Genomic DNA, 18,879 nt, shown 5'->3' with positions numbered 1-18,879 from the left:
ATAATGGTCTAGGTTTTATTATTCAGAGGAATGAGAAGGCGCAGAGGTTTGAGGGAAACCCTTCGCAGGTATCTACTGGACCTTTCTGTTGGGGGAGGAAGAACCGCACAAGAAAATACCACACAGCTAATGGACCATTATGCAGGTATATAGGGGGAACAAGAGAGGCCTTTTTGCCACTACTGTTGTAGATTTATAGGTTAACCCTCAGACCTGACCGCCGCGTTGGCCCTGCGGAAATTCGACCGAGGGAACAAAAACTTCCCAGAAGCAAAATGCTGTACAGTTTCAGTCGTTCATGTTCAATTTGAAACCCTTTTTTTCTTCTGGTTGCTTTGGCAGTGCCTCCCCTGCAGGCAAATACTTTGTGGTTGACTGAATCAACAATAATTTAATTATTAGCTTTAGTTTCTCAGCGAGATCCTTTAGTGCATGTATTGGTTTACAGTAGTGGATTCGTGGGTTGTATTGAGACGGCACAACCCTCCCATGGATTATGAAAGCTTTAATGGTGTGCTGTGTGGCATCTTAAACGCTGCCATGTCTGAAAGAAACATCAAGAAAAGATTCTTGCTTCATTTCCTCTTATGTGATCCAACTGGGTTGAAAACTGGAGCTGCAGTCCAGGGATTCGTTGACTGGAAATGTAATTTAAACAGAAGTATGAACTGAATAAATCTGGGTATGTGACAATGTCACTGACTAATGAGAATATTGTTTGAGTTGAATGATGACCCTTTGGCACATTCAGGTAAACACTTTTTGGTCATGTGTTGGTCATTTTTGGAATAGAATATCATTTAATATGCATTTACTCAAGCCAACATGTTTGTGTGGGGCTAACATGGGTGGAACGTGAGCTGAGTGTGTTCCAGGTGGGCATGGGCTCTATGTGGGTTTGCAATTTTGCTTTCCACGTAGGCCCCATCGTTAAAGCCCAACCTAATCCCACATGGTCTAGGCCCCATGTGAAGGGTACAACCCAGATGAAGCCCATGTTTAACCCCTCCTGGTCTGACTCTGGTCTGACCTTGGTCACACTGTCTGGACATAAAACTGTCTGGTTCCCAGTTGGGCTAACCATACAGGCCCCATATGGGCATGTTATCTGTTAGCTTAAGTAGAATAGAAGTCTATCTACACCCAAATATCTTTCTACAGCCAAATATAAGCCAGAAAGCAGGAAAATACATATTCACAGTTTGTATAATTCACATAAAGGCCATGAGAACCATCATGTCTACATAAATCTAAGCTTTGTGCACAAATAACATTTTCATCAAATTGCTATTTAATGATCTTGTTCTGAAATGATACTGAGATTTTTTTATTCTTTAGCTTGTTTAAAGGTGATTTTGGCTGGCCAACCAATTTAATTGGAATTTAAAAGCTGCGCTTCCACTTTCAGCCCACAAAGGCTTCTTTATGCTGCCGCTGCAGAGAACCCAGAGGAGGAGGTTACAGAAGTTATGGATCTGTTCAAGTAATCTAAGATCCCAACTGGTGACATGAAAAAAATAATAAAAAGACATTCTGCACTCTGCAAGTGGAACTGAATGTTTCTCAAATAGCTATGTCTAAAATGTATGCACATTGCTGCACAAAACCTGATGCTAGATAACTATTTTATTTTTACAGAAGGATGGTGTGGATGTCTTTTGTTTTCAAAGAAGTAGGCCTAAAAGGGAATTTACAGTTCACACAAAAGGTGTTTTTAGTGAAATTAATCAGGGAACACTATTTGTTCTTTAGCATCTCCACCCATGAAGTCAGTATAATGAGTATAAAAACCTGCTTTCTACTGTTGTTCTGCACGTTATAGACTCCTGATATATTATAATACAAGCTGTTTCCTCATAAAAAAAGATAATGAAGGTAATGAAGAAGCAGCACATCTGTGACAATAATGATGTTTGCTTCTTGACACTGACCTTGCCACATGACAGCATTTACTAAAGATCATGGGCAACTTTCTGTGCTTGAGAATTACCAGCTGAGAAAGATTTGTGTGCATCCCCTCATGACTTTAATGCGTAATCCAACATCTGCTTCCTCTCTTTCAACATTGCAAGATTCAGAGGAACTGTGAGCGAGCAGACCTTTATCTACACTATATGCCCAAACGTGTTTGAACGCCCCTTCAAATTAATGCACTGAGCTACTTAAAGTTGCACCCATTGCTGACATAGAGGTGCAACAACACAGGCAAACATGAACCTTTTGGCACCATGCCTAATGCAAGGTGTGAGTTAGAGGGGGTATAAAGGCCCCCAGCATTGCGCCGGTGGAGCAGTGGAACTCTGTTTGCTTGAATGGTGGTGATCCATCCAAAACTTTTGGGACAGGTTGGGGAGTTGGGGATGGGTGCATCTTGACCTCACTAACACTCTTGTCACTAAATTCATCAAGGGATTCATTCTCATTCTCAAGGGATTCATCCAAATCCAAAATACTCTTGATTTTGGAAGAAACTATGCATAATGAGTAGGTGTCTCAATACTTTTGCCCATGTAGTTATGTCAAACCTCAGGTTAACATTGCTGTTCTCATTCAAAACCTCTTTATAAGACTCAATGTCTAGTAATAAGATTGAAGGGTTTAACATCATGCATTTGTTGTCATCCATCACAGGCTAAATCACCTTTCACCACTGGGCAGATACAGTATAAAGATGCTGTAATCCCAACATTTCCTTTTTGCACAGATTGATGTGTGGAAGTAGACTTGAAAATCTCCTTGGGCGCCACAACAACTTTACATTATCCAAAACTGATCTGATTTTCACCATAAGGCAGCGATGTGATTTAGGCATCAGAGACAGGCAGCAGCTGCCTCTCTGTGAAACCATGTGCTAAACATCATGACAGCATACAACCACATGTTTGACTCTGGATTCTTCGGCTAAGAGGTATTACTAAATAAAACATTAACTCTGTCCTTCAGTGTACAAACCATCTAGTCACCATTACAGAAATAGTCCAATATTTTTCCCTCAAAAGAGCTATTAAGATTCCTCCATCCTTCTGCAATCAGTCATAAGCATCTGTATAGCATCACAGCATCACATTCATCTGGGTTTTGAACTGCATATGTTTAACACCACATATTAATGTGTCTGACACCTCACAGCTTTGGGTTTTTGTAAAAAAGTATAAATGAGTATTTAAGCTTATTCACTAAAATGCCTTGCATAAAAATGTTGTTTGGCTGGATAGCTAAAACTATCTGTCTGTCTGAATTACTTTCAGTTACCATGTGGTGCTGTTTTTATCAGAGAGGGAAGAAAGTAGAAAATGGTGGCTATTGTAAAAAATTAACTAACTGTAAAAGCTCTGTGCAATTATATGCATGCCAATGAACACCACAGAACACTAGTGATATTGGTCAATACTGTTGTATTTGGGAATGCAGTGCCAGATGTACACCAGTACAGAACAGATTAGGTTTACAATTCTCCAGTTTTCCAGCTTCCAACAGCAGTAGAGCTGAACCCAGTGAAAGCACCAGGGGCACCTATATCAACAACAGTGACATGATGTATTTTGTCACAGTGTGGATGTTAATAGGTACACACTGTGCCAACATTTAACCTTTTACTCACACGAGTACTGAAACGGTTCTACTTTCTTAGAATACTTTGTGCAAATAACTCTTGCTACTGTATTACATTTACATTTATGGCATTTAGCTGATGCTCTTATCCAGAGCGACTTACAAGGTTACTTGTGTTACAGAGGCGGGTCAATGTAGTGTTTTTAGGGACACACTGGGACACTTTTGGTCCCCGGCCCACCTTAAATATACACTTCTGTCCTGAACTAAAAGTTTAGGCAGTAACCTCAATAGAGGTTAACCTTGCCTTCTTTAAACAAATCTTTTTGACAAACTCTGAAACGGGGCACATATTAATTTTGGAGGAGAATCGTTGGACCGATGTATTCCCATAACGTCTCAAATGACCGCTGGTTCTAAGCCCCGCCCACAGCGCAGGGGTTTTACGCTATTTATGGCGGTTCCAGCAGCGCGAGCTCTCTGTGCGGTGGAGGAAGAGCTGAGGCAGAGATGAAGAGACTAACTTTACTGGCGCTGGCGGCCACTTTAGCCGCCGCAGTGATTGCGGCGAAGTCCCCTTATCAGTCAGTTCTTCAGCACAGCAGGATAAGAGGAAGACAGCATGGGTAAGGACTCAGACCTGGTAGAGCTGCAAATATCCGCATGCTCAGTTTACTTTTGGGGTTTTTATGTTGTGCAGAGATAACTGCAGCCTGAGCCGTTGTTCATTAGAAACTAGTCTCTTTTAGGGATTTCAGTGTCTATCTTGGAAATTGCACACTTGCCAGACGTTACCCAGATGTTATTCAGAAGTTTATGTGTCTGGTCCTGGGTCCTGCTACTTTTCTTTTTATATTGCTGTGAATCTGGTGTCAGTGCTTTCAGAGCACACCCCGTTTACTGTGGAAAGCTTCTCATTTTTAACGCCTGGCCTCTTTCAGACCCAACGTTTGTGCTATGCAGAAGATCCAGGGGACAGATAAGAAGTACTTCACCAACTGCAAGCAGTGGTACCACCGCAAAATCTGCGGCAAACCAACGTGAGTCAACACAGATACTACTTTGTGCAGAGTCATTATCCATTAGGAGAGGCTACAGTATTCTGCACACTTCAGGAAAATGTGGGGTTTGCCTTGTTAACCCATTACTGACTAAGTTGTACATGTTCATTTGGTCCATATGTCCTCTGAACCTGCCTGAACACAAATCTTCAAAAATACATGTTTCAAACTCATTCATTATGATTTTTTATTAGTTTTATCATGTCTGTATTATAATATTTCTCTTTTAGACACTACATATTATTACCAAAACAGTACAAAATGCAGATTTGATTATGAAGAAAATATGAAAATGACATGTAAGTCAAATGGATGCTGTAAGGTTATAACTATATAGTTGTTGGGCAAGAGTGGGTTAAGCAATCACAGCTAAACTTGTCTGGCTTTTCATTCTCCTCTTGGCTTCACGCTCCATAAAAACCGACCCGTATAGGGTAACATAAGTCTACTTCACAAAAATGAAATCTACTGGTCCGTTGACATCTGTCTCAGTTAGGAGAGAATATGTAGTCAACTGCCATAACAGAGTTTCATAGTTCTGTAAAATGCACAAATATTCACAAGTCTACAGACAGAATAATAACTGTCGTGTCTGCCTATGTGGAAAATTCTTGGATTTGCCATTCCAAAGTCTTACTGCCCACTATTGTACTGTGCTTGAAGGTTGTCTAAATATGAATTTAGAGGGGAATTTTAATTCCATTTATAAAAATGTCCTAACAGTTTATTTGATGAAATATCAATGGATCATTCAGTGAATTGTGATGTGAAATGCAGCTTAATCTACTTACATTTCTTGACAGTAGTGGTAATAGGAATAATAGGAACTAGGGGGTCCTTACTGCAGATATAGCTGTTTTATTTACTCTCCAGAATAACCAATGAGCTTAAATGTGTCATCTGAGTTGTAATGTAATGCTGATTATTATAAAATAGAGGTAAAATCCAAAGTTTGGTTTTGCCTGTGTGGACCTCTATGCAATGAATGTATCAAAAATCCAAAAAATGAGTAAAAAGCTGTCTCAGACATCAGGAAGTGTATTTAAAAGCTCATAATTTTACTCATAGCTTTCTGTGATGTAGCTTTGGAGGCATTAGACTCTTCAGATGTCTGGCTCCCATCACCACCACAAGGAGCAGTTCTGACTCAGGACATTCTCTAGTATGGCTCATTTCACATCGAACCACTCTCAAAGACTTTATTTATGTCTTAAGGCTATATTTACGCAGAAGTGGTGGAATATCAGTGTAGTTTTAGGCTTTAATTTAATGGAAGTGACTTTGTAAGTTTAGCAGGGAACCGCAAGACAAGAAGTTTTGGAAGGATTTACCAATATCTCCCCCACACAGTTGAGTGACTAAGCAGGTCTTATTACTCACTTTTAAAAACAAATGAAAGGTTCCTGTACCAGCTGGTCTGTTTTCTGTTAGCAGACTCTTTACTTCATCGTAATCAGTGGTTTAGTTGACTACAGAGAAGGAAAGGGCACAAAAAGAATTATCATTACCCCATGGGAGACACATTCCTTGGCCATGCAGGGGCTCCGTACACAACACAGCCTAGGTATTTTCCCTGGAATTACAATAAAGAGGGCAAATGTCTTATAAAAGCAGCCATTAAATCAATGAAAGACTGCTTGAAAGAAACCCTTATTCGCATTACATGCCAGTTGACCACTGTTAATTACTGACCTTTTACAAGCGGATGTAAAAGGCCTGCATTGTCACTGTGCTCACAGACACTTTAGAACTATGGTTTCTGGGTTTAGTTGTCACAAACCTGAACACAGTTAGAAAATAAAAATCTCCTATATTAAAATGTGGCACATCTTGTCGAAATTCCCTGCAGCAGTTTGAAACAGGTCTCCACATGCTATGTGTGGAAGAAGTTGATTTCCCGCATCAGTTAGTTACTGCCTAAAGAACAATAGTGATAATAGTTAGCAGATGAGTAGTTTGGCCTCAATAGCTTTGGGTGGAGAACATTTCTATCACTGCTTAAGTCCAAGCATTATGTGTTCCTAGAGAACTGAAATCTCTTTAAGGAATCATAAGTAAATGTAAATAAGTCCTTGCATCAGCATAATATCTCTGTGACCACCTTTGAAAGACTGTTGAGAGACTCATTGCTCTTTTTTTCGACCTGATTCAGTGAATGAAGGGCTTAACAATTAGCTGACGCTGAACTAAGCATCAATTTGAACACTTGGGTTTTGGGTGTCTTGAGAGGTTCCTCAAGAAGGGAACTGAGACATGCCCTAAGTAACACTTTTACTCCTATCTACTATTGACTCTAAGTAACCCCCCTTAGACGCTGTATGTGGAACTGAAGCAAACTCAATGTGCAAAGAGGAGCTTTGAAACTGTGGAGGAACCTCTTAAGGTGCTTTGAGGAACATTTAAGAATATGTTTTTAGAAGAAAATGGTTCCTTGAAAATTCCTCAGTCTTATCCTATAGGTTATTACACTTTTAACAGTGAGGTGTACTGTACTGTACTGTACTGTCTTATTAAAGGCAGTTGTTCTATAGAAAACTTTAACAACTCAAAGCATTAAACAGTTCTTGAAGGATTGGTGGAAAACATTTTGTAGATGGTTTTACATAGAAATGGTTCTTTAAAGCACCAAAACGAGTCAAATACTTTTCTGTTCCCTATTGAAGTGTAGAGCCACTAGACACCGTTCTTATTAAAATTATTTTATTTTGATTGACCTAAAAATGAAAGCTGTTGTTTTAAAGTTGAGTGATGGTGGGTTGAGCTTGAGTTACTGATGGACGTCTGCCCATAACAGCTTCCATGTGTTGCCTGATGGTGACTTTCAGCCTTAGTGGGGTTAAATTGTTGACAAATCTGATTGCTCTTCTGCGTCTCCGCTACGCTGCAGGCACATAGACAGGCTTAGAGTCCCGCTCGAGCTTCCACAGAAGCTCTTGATGATTGACGTCCATTTTAATGCTCCCACAGGGAAGGAAAGGTGTTATTGGTTACTGGCCCGAACATTCCATAGACATGTATATCAAGGCGAAAGGGGAACCACATGTGCGGAGTGTTACCTGCACAGTTCGGTTTTTAAGTGCACCTCATCATTCATGAAGTGTAAGCCTGCTGCTTGTAACTTGGAGTTAAGTGACCGTTAGATGACAGAGTAAGACTTGTTTTATTCGCCTTCTCCGCTCTAAACAGTGTTTCTTTCACAAGCAAATCTCATGAAAGCAAGAGAGGAAGTGAAACTTGCTGTGGGCGCTTGGATGTTTTTAGGAAATGACTGCTTGAGCAAGTTCTGTCGAGGGTCTAATATCCCCCGAACACACACAAATCATTCACAAGTAACTGAGGAGTTTTCCACCTCTAGTCTCACGACTGTGTGAAGTCTCTGGAGTCTGGCTGTGAAAGGACACAACCCGGCTTGTGAAAACAGGAATTTAGGCTATCAGCTTGAGTGCAACTTGATTTACAGAAACCCCTTTTGGGGTTTAGAAGTTTGGGGGGTTGTGGGCATTTTGGAAGAACAATCGCAGTCTTTGTACAGTTAGATGTTTCCAGGTCACTTGAGGAGAGCCCATAAGGTTTCCCTAAGCAGAAACCTCCTAATACCCACTTCTGAACCACACATTGGATTTAGACCTTGTACCTAAGAAAACCATTGCTATAATTCGGTACCGGGGGGCATTGTTTGAAACTGTAGATGGAGATCTTTGAAGATCTCTATTAAACAAGTCTTTATAATATTTATCCGTAGACTTTCAAACCAGACTTAACACTGAGTGAACCTAGACTTTTATTTTTTTTATTATGTTGTTTAAGGAACTATTAAATCATTGCAAAACATTGCCATGGGAATTATGCTTTGCTTTTGACGCCTATTCCGTTATAGGAACTGATACTTGTGAAAACCAGTGTGGTGACTCAGATGGAGAGCCCATACACTGAATATAATAAAGATTTCAACATCGTCTTTCACAGCTCTTCTGCTGGACAGCTTGCCACCTTCTTGGAAATTAAATGTACATGGTGCTTGAATCAGGCAGCCTTGCTGTTTATTTTGTCAGAAATCCATGGCTACCATCTTTGTTTGTGCTGGCGGAGAACAAATAAGAGTTGAGTTACCATCTGTTTTGATAATCAGTTCAGTCTGCTTTTCAGTTCTCTTTGTTTTACAAGTGTACCCCATTCCTGAATATCAGGATTGTCCTCTTTGTTTGGACTTTCTATACTGGGGATTACTTGCGTCAATATTGGTGTTCTTATGTGAAACGGTTGCATAATATAAGATTTTGAATTTCAATTCAATAAAGATGAATTACTTTATGTTTAGAAAGTAGTTCTATATCCACACATTTGGTGAATTTTGTATTTTTACAGAAATATTGTGACTAAAATAATGGATTATATATTCATTTTAGCTAGATCTACATAGTATTCATGCTGTAGCATTATAAAATCACATTTGTTGTATTTTATCTTGTTTTGCGAATTTATTCGTCAGGGACAGTTCCCAATAATATAGCTTATTAAAACATCCATAAAACAAAACACCATATTGAGGCATTTCAATAAAATCAATAAAATTTCAATTTAATCACATAATATTTCACATTTTTATGCATACAACTGTGTGGCATACACTAATTAAAATAATCTGTTACAAAAGGGCTAATCCTACCAAATGTCATGATACAGTATTTTTGACTGGGATTCGGTTACATTGATCAGGTTTATAAACTTGCTGTATTGCAAGATGAAAATGCTATTTTTCCCAAAAATAGTAAACCTCATAAAATGTTCCATAATATACATTTCCCCTATGCTTGCACCTTCGCTTGGCAACTCCAAAGAATGTCTCTTATGTTTGCACTGGGAAGAGTTATTATTTCAGTATGGGTCCCTAAGCCCCTTCTCTGTCGTTTCCTCTGGACAGTGATGTGTCTCTGGATTTTTTTAAGGAAATGAGATTTTATGACCTTCCAAGGCGAACTGAAGTCCAGAGCAGATTTATTATGGAAATGAATGTATCTAGAAGGAAAAAGCACAATGGAGTGGTACACTTTGCCTTAGGGTGTGGTGTTTTCAGTTAAAAGCAGTGCAGCTGGTGTGGCATTGTGGCTACAAAGGCTGGAGTTATTCATGATCACTTGTGTATTCAACAGAACGTCGTGGGAAAAGTGTTTGTGAGGTTACATTACTTTGACCAATTTGTAATAATTTTTTTTAGTAGTGACTGAAATAGTTTTTAGAAATATTTTTTTTAGTAATGACTGAAAGGCTGTCACAAAAATGCATTATCAATTATTAATTGTGATTAGCAGGCTGTATGAAAAATAAGAAGATCTATCTTATAAAACTAATTTCAGATAATAACTGAGAGGAGATTGGTCAGTGCACTTAAATTAAACTTAATTCTTAGTTCACTCAGTTGGTGAGTATTGGTGGAGAAAAGTCCAAATATCATAGTCATACGTAATTATAATTAATTAAATAGTCAAAATAAATAAATATTCACAGATGTTGCTTTGCTTTGCAGTATGGTCACCTACGAATGCTGTCCAGGTTATGAAAAGGTGGTTGGAGAAAAGGGTTGCCCTGCAGGTATAAATATCACACTCATGTTTTTTTTTTGGGGGGGGGTTGGTGAAAGCTCATTGTCAGCTAATTAGATTTTCCACCATATCTTTATGGAATATGTTGTTGGTCTGCTATAGCTCTTCCTTTAGTGAATATCTACAACACCCTGGGTGTGATTGGAGCCACTACTACTAAGATGTACTCTGAGAGAGCAAGGCTGCAGGACGAGATTGAGGGACCTGGCAGCTTTACATTCTTTTCCCCCAGCAATGAAGCCTGGGCCGCCCTTCCCACTGTGAGGACTACTCGTACATTTTAATATTGTTTCTGTATCATGTAATAAAATTAGAATTAGAATTGATAAGAACTTGTATACTATCATTCATTTAGGAAATTCTGGATGCCTTGGTCAGCAATGTCAACATTGAACTCCTCAACGCATTGCACTACCACATGGTCAACAAACGCTTGACTTCGGACGACCTCAAGCATGGTTCCTCATTCCCCTCCATGTACCAGGACTTTGATGTTCATATCCATCATTATCCCAATGGAGTAAGTGATTTCTGTTTCAGCAACATGCAGCTCTGACTAACAACAGAAAGCACCAGCAGCCGTGTTTATAGTAGTGTCTCTGGAGCTATGCTGTTTATTTTATCTCTGTTTAGCCTGAGATACTTAACATTGTACTATGGAGTCTGTCTGTGTCCAGCGACTAAGGCTTAAACTATTTTGTCTCGTAGTGTTTGTGTGTGAACGTTTGAACATGGTAAATTCCCAGTAAAATCACTGGTATTCATTTAACACTGATGGACTGTTTTTTTGTTTTTTTTTTGTAGATTGTGACAGTCAACTGTGCAAGACTGGTGAAGACAGACCAGCATGCCACTAATGGAATCGTACATGTTGTTGACAGAGTCATCACAGCTATCACTAACAATGTTAACTCTTTCCTTGAGACTGAAGAGGACTTGGAGTCACTGCAGGTAGGATAACAACTTTTCAGGTTTCATTTCACAAATCCTGAGCTAGCAAGAGTTCATTCAAATTCCTGTGTTTCATTTGTTTCATTTTAGACTGCTATTGCAGCTGCTGGTCTTACTACTATGTTGGAGAATGAAGGTTCCTACACAATCTTTGCTCCAACCAATGACGCCTTTAAGAAGATTCCCCAAGAAATGCTGGACAGAATCCTGGGAGACCCTGTAGCTCTTAAAGGTACCTCTAAATATAATTTTTACAAATGCTCCCAAATATAGTGAAGGAAGGGCAAATGACAATACACTTTAACAACCTGGAGTGCTCTATGAAGCCCTCTGGTCATGACTACATTACACTTGTCCTCCATAGATCTGCTAAATTACCACATCGTAAAGAACTTACACTGCTCTGAGTCCATTGTCGCGGGAACACCTTTGGAAACACTCCAGGGCACAGTGCTGGAGGTGGGCTGTGATGGAAGTGAGATGACCCTTAATGGCAAAGCCATCATTACAGACAAAGACAAGCTTGGCACCAATGGAGTTGTCCATTATATTAATGAACTTCTCGTCCCTGACTCAGGTACTCCTCTAATGGCATTTTGTTCATTCATATGTTCTCAGTCACATACTATATTACTCTTAACTTTTTTTCTTTTTTTCTTAAAGCTAAGACCTTGAAGGAACTTGCTGAGGGAACTCCACAGGTCTCCACTGCTACAAAGCTTTTCCTAGATGCTGGTTTTGGTCCTCATCTTACTGGTTCAGAGACAGTGACACTGATAGCACCTCAAAACGATGCTTTCAAAGGTTGGATTACAAGTTCTTTGCTTTTCTTTCTCAGCTACTCTGATAATACTTTAAAAGTGCTGTAGTTTGCTCAGTTGTAGTGTCTTTATAAAACCTCTACACAGGCAGTACGACTTTGACTCCTAACTTGAGAAAATCGCTGAGGAACCACATTCTGAAGAACAAGTTCTCCTCTAAGAGTCTTTACCACGGACAGGAGCTGGAAACCCTTGGAGGAAATAAACTCAGAGTGTTTGTATACAGAAATGTAAGTTGTCTTCCTACTACAGACGTAGAGAGGCAGTGGGTGGATCATACAGAAGGGATAGGTTAAATCAATACTGAAGGTTCAATCTGTGTTGAATTTTTCATATTTTGTACCAGCAGTTACAAGCAAGTAAAAGAGCAGGGTCCAAACACTGTATACCACATCCACATTCAATATTAGCCCTCTCAATACTCAGCTGAATAATAAAAAATGATTATGGGACATTATTAAATGTAACAGACATTTATGAGACATTAGTCAACTCTAAAAGAAAAAAGGCTGTGGGATTGTGGCAAGACATCTTGTTTTTAGAGGCAGTTTTTTGTGTGTGATCATTTGTTATTTTTATGAAAGGTCTACAGTACATATGGGAATTTTCCTTTATTGCTTTAGGACCAAAGATGAAATGTAAAGCAGCAAACCTCAGACAACCCAATAATTATCATACTGGTTCTGTGTCTTTAATTTCCACTCATGTTCATGATAGTAGTGATGTATCTAATGCTTTTGAACTCTCACATTTCTACTGCGTAATGGATTTCACAGCCCGCCGGAAACCTCTCCTCTGGATCACCCTAACGTTTTCCACAGCCCACTTGCACGCCATCCATCTTCCAAGAAAACACAGTCCTGATTCAGCATCCCTGATGGCAATAGCAAACCACCCTAAACTTACTGCTGCCATGTGCTTTGCAGAACCTTTGCATCGAGAATGCCTGCATTGCAGCTCACGACAAAAATGGCCGTTATGCCACCATGTTCATTGTGGATAAGGTCCTGGCTCCTCCCATGGGCAACGTCATGGATGTTCTGAAGGCTGACAGTCGTTTCAGGTAAAGAGCTGATAATACACAACTAATAATAAAAGTCCTCACAGTCAACATGTGAATAAGACATGAATAAGACTCACAGGTGTTGCCTGATTTTGAGCTGCTAGTTAGCATTCAGCGATTCTCTTTGAAGCCCCCAAACTCCATAATTACCCATGGGGGAAGAAAAATTCCCTGACAAGGGTGTAATGGGTTTACCAGCTTAGTAAGGCTGAAAGAGTATATGCAGCTGCTCTCCTTCCCACCCGCGTTCAAAGACTTCTGTGTCAGTCCTCTCAACACTGTTTCATAATGATCACTAACAAGCTTCAACATGAAGCAGAGAGTTCCGACCAGTGTCATGAAGCGGGTGGAGGCTAGCCCTGTCAATCTGGATAATTCTTAAGGATATACCTTTCATAATGCGTATTAACCAGTTTTCCCCTTCACAGCATCTTGGTTGACAACATTCAGAAAGCAGGCTTGACTGAGCTGTTGAACAAAAAAGGCACCTACACTATCTTCGCCCCCACCAACGACGCATTCCGTGCCATGCCCCCAGCTGACCTCAACAAACTTACGAGTACTATCCTTTCCTTAAATTTCAGTGTTACCTATACAAATACACATTGCTTGTATTTAAATATGTATTGTGTTTCTATTCATACGTTTTATATATTTATGTTCTGTTGTTGGTTTCTAATACTTGTGTGTACCCAATGCAGGAGACCCCAGAGAACTGACCAAAGTTCTGAAGTACCACATAGGTGAAGAGTTTCTCGTTAGTGGTGGGGTGACATCTCATACTAGAGTGAAGCCCCTCTTAGGAGACAAACTGGAGCTGGGCGTGGTAAGAACCCAACCAAGAACCCAAATAAGAGAGATCTTATCTCTTTTTAAAGAGCCACCTCAACCATTTAGGGTCTGCAAGATACTGCTGAACAGGCATGTCATCAGCAGTAACTTAGAGAAAGGGTTTTTAAGTTTCATTTTACAGTAAATATTAACAATAACACATTGTTTACAATTAATTCTGGCATGTCAAATCTTGTCAGTTTACTGTATAATTAACTGCAGTTTGCTGTAAATTGAGCGGTCATAGAAAGCTCAGAAATTCTACATTAAAAGAAAATGAGCAAGATGTCATAAGAATATTGAATGTGCAAGATGTTTTAAGTTTAATGTGCATTAAGTCTAATAGATAAGTGAGATAACTATGAGGTAGCTTGTGGTTGATGATCTGATGTGGAATTAGTAGGTTCTTGTGCTTGGTGCTATATTTATCTACACCACTACCAGACAAGTTGGGTCATCATTACCTGCTTTTTCCAGCTCAGTTAACATGAGTTTTACTTTAATCCTAAAAGATGTTTTGTTTTTTGTTTTTTAATGTGAAGGTATTAAAATTTTTGATACATGACACAAGTCTTTGTGACTGCAAGCTAATGCTATAAAATTATAGAAATGTGTAATATAACAGTAGGTCTTCTGGACCAGTAGTGTATATTTACAGCATTTTACTGCTGGCTAAGACTTTTTAAAAAAAGATTTTATTGCAGTAAGTTTATTTTTGAAAATGCATTTTTGTGTATACAGCCTGTGCATGTGAATGCTTGGTTCTTGCCTGCTTATTCATGCTTTAGATTATATCAATTTTCTAAAACAAACATTTTCTCTTTCATAGCGCAACGCCACCATGTACGTGAACAGGGTTCCCGTTGTTGATGCTGACATGATGGCTACTAATGGAGTTGTGCATGCTGTTGGTTCAGTCATTAAGCCACTGCGTAAGATCACACTTTTCTTTTCTAAAAACAAATAAGCAATGCCTACTTCTGCAGTTTGTTTCTTACAGTCTATGTGATGCATCTTTTCTTTAGCTCCTAAAACTGTGAGTGACCAAGCAGACAGCTCTTCAACAAGACGTACCTCTGCAGTGAGGGTGAGTTTTATATTTAAACAAATCTTGCTTGTCCTGCAAATAAAAACCAACATATTATTCAATAAATATAGTAGTGCTCACACAATAAATTTTGGTAACTTAGTATTCTGCAGGAGGTTAAGCTTGAATTTTAATTTTCTGTTTCTAAAAAAAAAGAAAGACTCTGCAACTGATGTTCTGTTTTTTTCTCATAGGCTGGTCCACAGGTTCTGAAAAATGGTAAATTCTCTTTAACTGAATATAATAAACACAATCACTAGTGTTGCTTTAATTCCACTTAATTTCCTATTAATTCCAGATTATTGTGGGACCTCATCCAATGTTAATAACAAACAAAACACACCTTTTAAAAACTGTATCTGACCTAATTATTCATTCATGTGAAAGTGTTTTGAGAATCTCACATATAATTTCCTACTTAAAACTAAGAGCATTTTGTAAATCACTTAATGTCTTCCCATTTTCAGAGGATCTCTTCCAGAAGGTCTTGAACAGCCGGTCCAGCAGAACAATGACCCGAGTCCAGTAAACTCAGTGGTGAAAAACTAAAGTTAATTCCAATCGCCGCTGCTTTAGGATGACTGAAGTGCACAATAAGTCATCTTCTTGTGAGCAGTGAGGAGGTAATTAGCTGATTTACAAGAAAGCCAAGTCTAACAAACCAGGTAAAGATTGAGCAGAATAGGGTTTTAGCAGTTCAATCCTTTTTTATGAATGCCAAAGACTTTCACTGGGGTGCAAAAGAATATTTTAACAAATTGCGAATTGAATATGGTAATTAGCCATGTAGCATAATGAGTTTTGAATATTTGTTCGTTTGAGCTCTTAGTTTCAATCTGAATTATATTCTAGGTAAGAGTTTGCAGAATGTTACTTGTTTTGTTTGTTTTACACTTTTTCTTGTTTGGTTTGTTGTTTGATATAAATGTAGCATGTTTGCATGGTTTAAGCTGGAACAAAAATGCTATTTGGGCACATGCCAGTGCAGGTCAGGTTTACGTCTCCAAAGTTCCTTTTTTCAACTGTGTAGAAGCTGATCTTATGTAAAACAAACACAATTCGTTTGTAACTTACTGTACTGATGTTCATGTGAACTTTGAGCTTAACAAAAGTCTTATTACCACTGATGAGGCTCATAATCATCCTCCCAGAAGAGACTGCAGCCAAGATGAAGTCATTTGGAACTAAATAACAGAACAGTTCCCAGAATAAAGCAAATGAAGTCATTCAAATCTTCTTGGGTCTATATGGAAGATATGGGCACCATACATACAAGCATTTTTATTGCACATGTTCAGAATCAGTCAGTATTTTACAGTACAATAATATTATGGTAAGATGGTAAGATACTTCATCTGGGTATATTTGTTAATAAGTTAATATGTGGATGAATATGAGCTTTCTGGGTGAGTAGAAGACATCCGTTGAACTTGAGCAGATACTGGGCACTGTACTGAAGGTATTTTGTGTGGAACCAAAGAACAATATTTACACATTTCACAATAAAAACGACCCTTTTTAACCACAGGTATGGTTTAAATCAATACTTATTGTTGCCCATCACCTGTTATTACACCAAAAGCATTCTGTGAATTCAGTGGATTGACTGCACAGCAATCCACAGATATCAATCTCGCTTGGAATGTATTGTTAATAGTTGGCATTCTCTAGTAAAATGAATTGGTTGGCCCAACTGTGGTCTTATAACAAGTGAACAAGAGGTACGGCAGTAATTTTTTATGGGCCTAAGTTCTTACTCTAATGAGCATTTCGTAACATTAAACAACAAAGTACATAAACCCTGCAGGATGTTTTGTACTATACTTAAATGTTTTATCACCACAGTTCTGAGTCTGGGTCTCATGGAAGGGTTGGTGCGTCTAATGGAGACAGAGAGGAAAACATATGTGCACGGTAGCTCGATCTCAGCTGGCAGCCTAGCCACAGGTCTGACTGAAACATTCCAGCAGGATTTTACTCTCAGGGCCAGACACTGGCAGGCTGTTTAAACTGTAAGAGACCAGCGGGCTAACGCAGCCAGCTGTGAGGCTGCCGAGAGCCTGCCAGACGCACTTACAGAAAACCTAAACAGTGTAGGATACATTGCACAGCAACCAAAGGTCACTGTGCGGCGAGGAGTGCGAGGGTAGCCTTTTTCACATGGCCTCCTTGCTTTTTTAAGCATTTTTTTTCTGGGGCATTTCTCAAGGCCATGAAAGAAATAAAAATCTATGAGACTCTAGTTAAACATTATTTTAAAATCATGTTGTGACCACCTTACTAAATGTGAGAGTTTTGCAGATTATCAAAAATAGTTTTCTGAGTGGCTCAGTGGTCTAATGCACTTCCACTATGTCCCGGGGGTTGGGGGAGTTTGAATACTGAGCCATGCCGCTTTGCCATCAGCTACCAGAGTCTGAGAGAGCACAATTGGCAAAGCTCCCTACAGGTAGGTAGATGTTAAGCAATGTTGGCTGGCACAGTCGTCTGTTAACTGGTGCAGTGGAGCTAAGGACCCATTGCACCAGCTAATAGACTGGAGAAAAATTTGACAAGCATATTTTTAAACAAGAAATATTCTTCTATATGTTTTATAATTTAAACTTGTTTACAAAATATTGATTTATGTCTCTAAAACCATTTCCCCTTTTCATTCTACTAAAATATGTTGTGACCTCAATCATCAGGCCTTACAAAATAGAGGTCTAACTCACAGTGCTGGTGTGTATCTGTTGGAGTGAATATCTTCTCTCAAACCTTGTTGACACAAAGATGACTTATGGAATCCAGCTCAGCGTGTAAAGCCCTCTGTAATGCGAAACATATGCAGTTATTAACACTCGCTACAATGTGCCGTTGGACTCGCCACATGCCAAACTCCACACTGCTGTTCAAGGAGGATAAAGGAACAAAAAGCCGGAAGAAACATTGGTTAAACAGTCTTAGTTGAATGGAGGTTACAGTAGAAATCTCAGAAACCTAACCTAAATTGTACACAGTCAAGAGCCAAGCCACAAAACAAGCCTGAAATTGATACCAACCAATGGCTCATTAGAAGCAGCATTTCATAAAACAATTTCATACAAGTCATAGGTTTCTTATTAACTAGCCTTTTCAAATGCAGTCAAGCTGCTCCTCTGAGCCAGGCATGGCCTCGCTGAAGAGTGAAACAGTTTAAAATAACACAAGCAGGCTGTGTTTAGTTTTCCTGCAAGGAAACTTGCATAAAAAAGGTGATAAACTGATGAGAACTGTCGCACAACAAAGAACAGGCCTCTCAGCTGCGCTTACAGTTCAGGCGCACCCCTGTTATAGACAAAGACAGATGTTTTGGTTAAGGCCTGAAAAGTTCTTCAGGATGCGTGACCTGTACTACAGCTGCTGCTCTCTGCCCTCTGCCTTTTACTGTGTGGGCTTCACCCACAATAGCTCCCTTATACTACAGGCCCGACACCCGGTGAGATCACAATGAAGCACAGGAGCATCAGGGCCTGCAAACCTCACAGGTGGAGACTATCATCACAGTCTATATATGCAATGTGGACACAAGTATTGAGACACCTGCTCATTCACTGTTGCTTTCAAATTCAAGGGTATTCAAAGTGTGTTCTGCTTTTGTTGGACTGCCTGCCTACTGTGAATGGAAGGCTTTATACTATATTGTGAAGCATTGCTATGAGGTTTTGTTTGCATTTAGCAACAAGAGCATTAGTGAGGTCGAGATGTTGGAGGATCACCACCCTACCTCATCCCCAACTCCACAACTCATCCGAAAAGGTATTGGAAGGAGCACCAACCATCATTCCAGAGAACACAGTTCCACTGCTCCACAGCTCAATACTGCTTTATACCCCTCTAACTCACACCTGGCAGTAGGCATGGTGCCAATAGGTTCATGTTTATCTGCTCCAGG

The 18,879-nt window shown here is 39.4% G+C and overlaps 1 protein-coding gene across 1 annotated transcript; it reads left to right on the top strand.

Moving 5' to 3' along the window:
• Positions 1-4,031: 4,031 nt before the first annotated feature.
• Positions 4,032-16,192, top strand: tgfbi (transforming growth factor, beta-induced). Its single transcript, XM_072663761.1, has 17 exons — positions 4,032-4,178; positions 4,494-4,592; positions 10,138-10,202; positions 10,316-10,473; positions 10,569-10,733; positions 11,018-11,164; positions 11,255-11,396; positions 11,529-11,741; positions 11,828-11,968; positions 12,073-12,215; positions 12,912-13,048; positions 13,477-13,607; positions 13,750-13,874; positions 14,709-14,811; positions 14,905-14,966; positions 15,161-15,185; positions 15,434-16,192. The coding sequence occupies exons 1-17, from the start codon at positions 4,063-4,065 to the stop codon at positions 15,493-15,495; spliced, it is 2,034 nt and encodes a 677-aa protein (XP_072519862.1). The 5' UTR covers positions 4,032-4,062; the 3' UTR covers positions 15,496-16,192.
• Positions 16,193-18,879: the final 2,687 nt, after the last annotated feature.

The sequence above is a fragment of the Salminus brasiliensis genome, chromosome 19 (assembly GCF_030463535.1).
Source record: "Salminus brasiliensis chromosome 19, fSalBra1.hap2, whole genome shotgun sequence".
In the NCBI taxonomy this organism is placed as follows: domain Eukaryota; kingdom Metazoa; phylum Chordata; class Actinopteri; order Characiformes; family Bryconidae; genus Salminus; species Salminus brasiliensis.
This window is presented reverse-complemented; position numbering and strand designations above follow the sequence as displayed.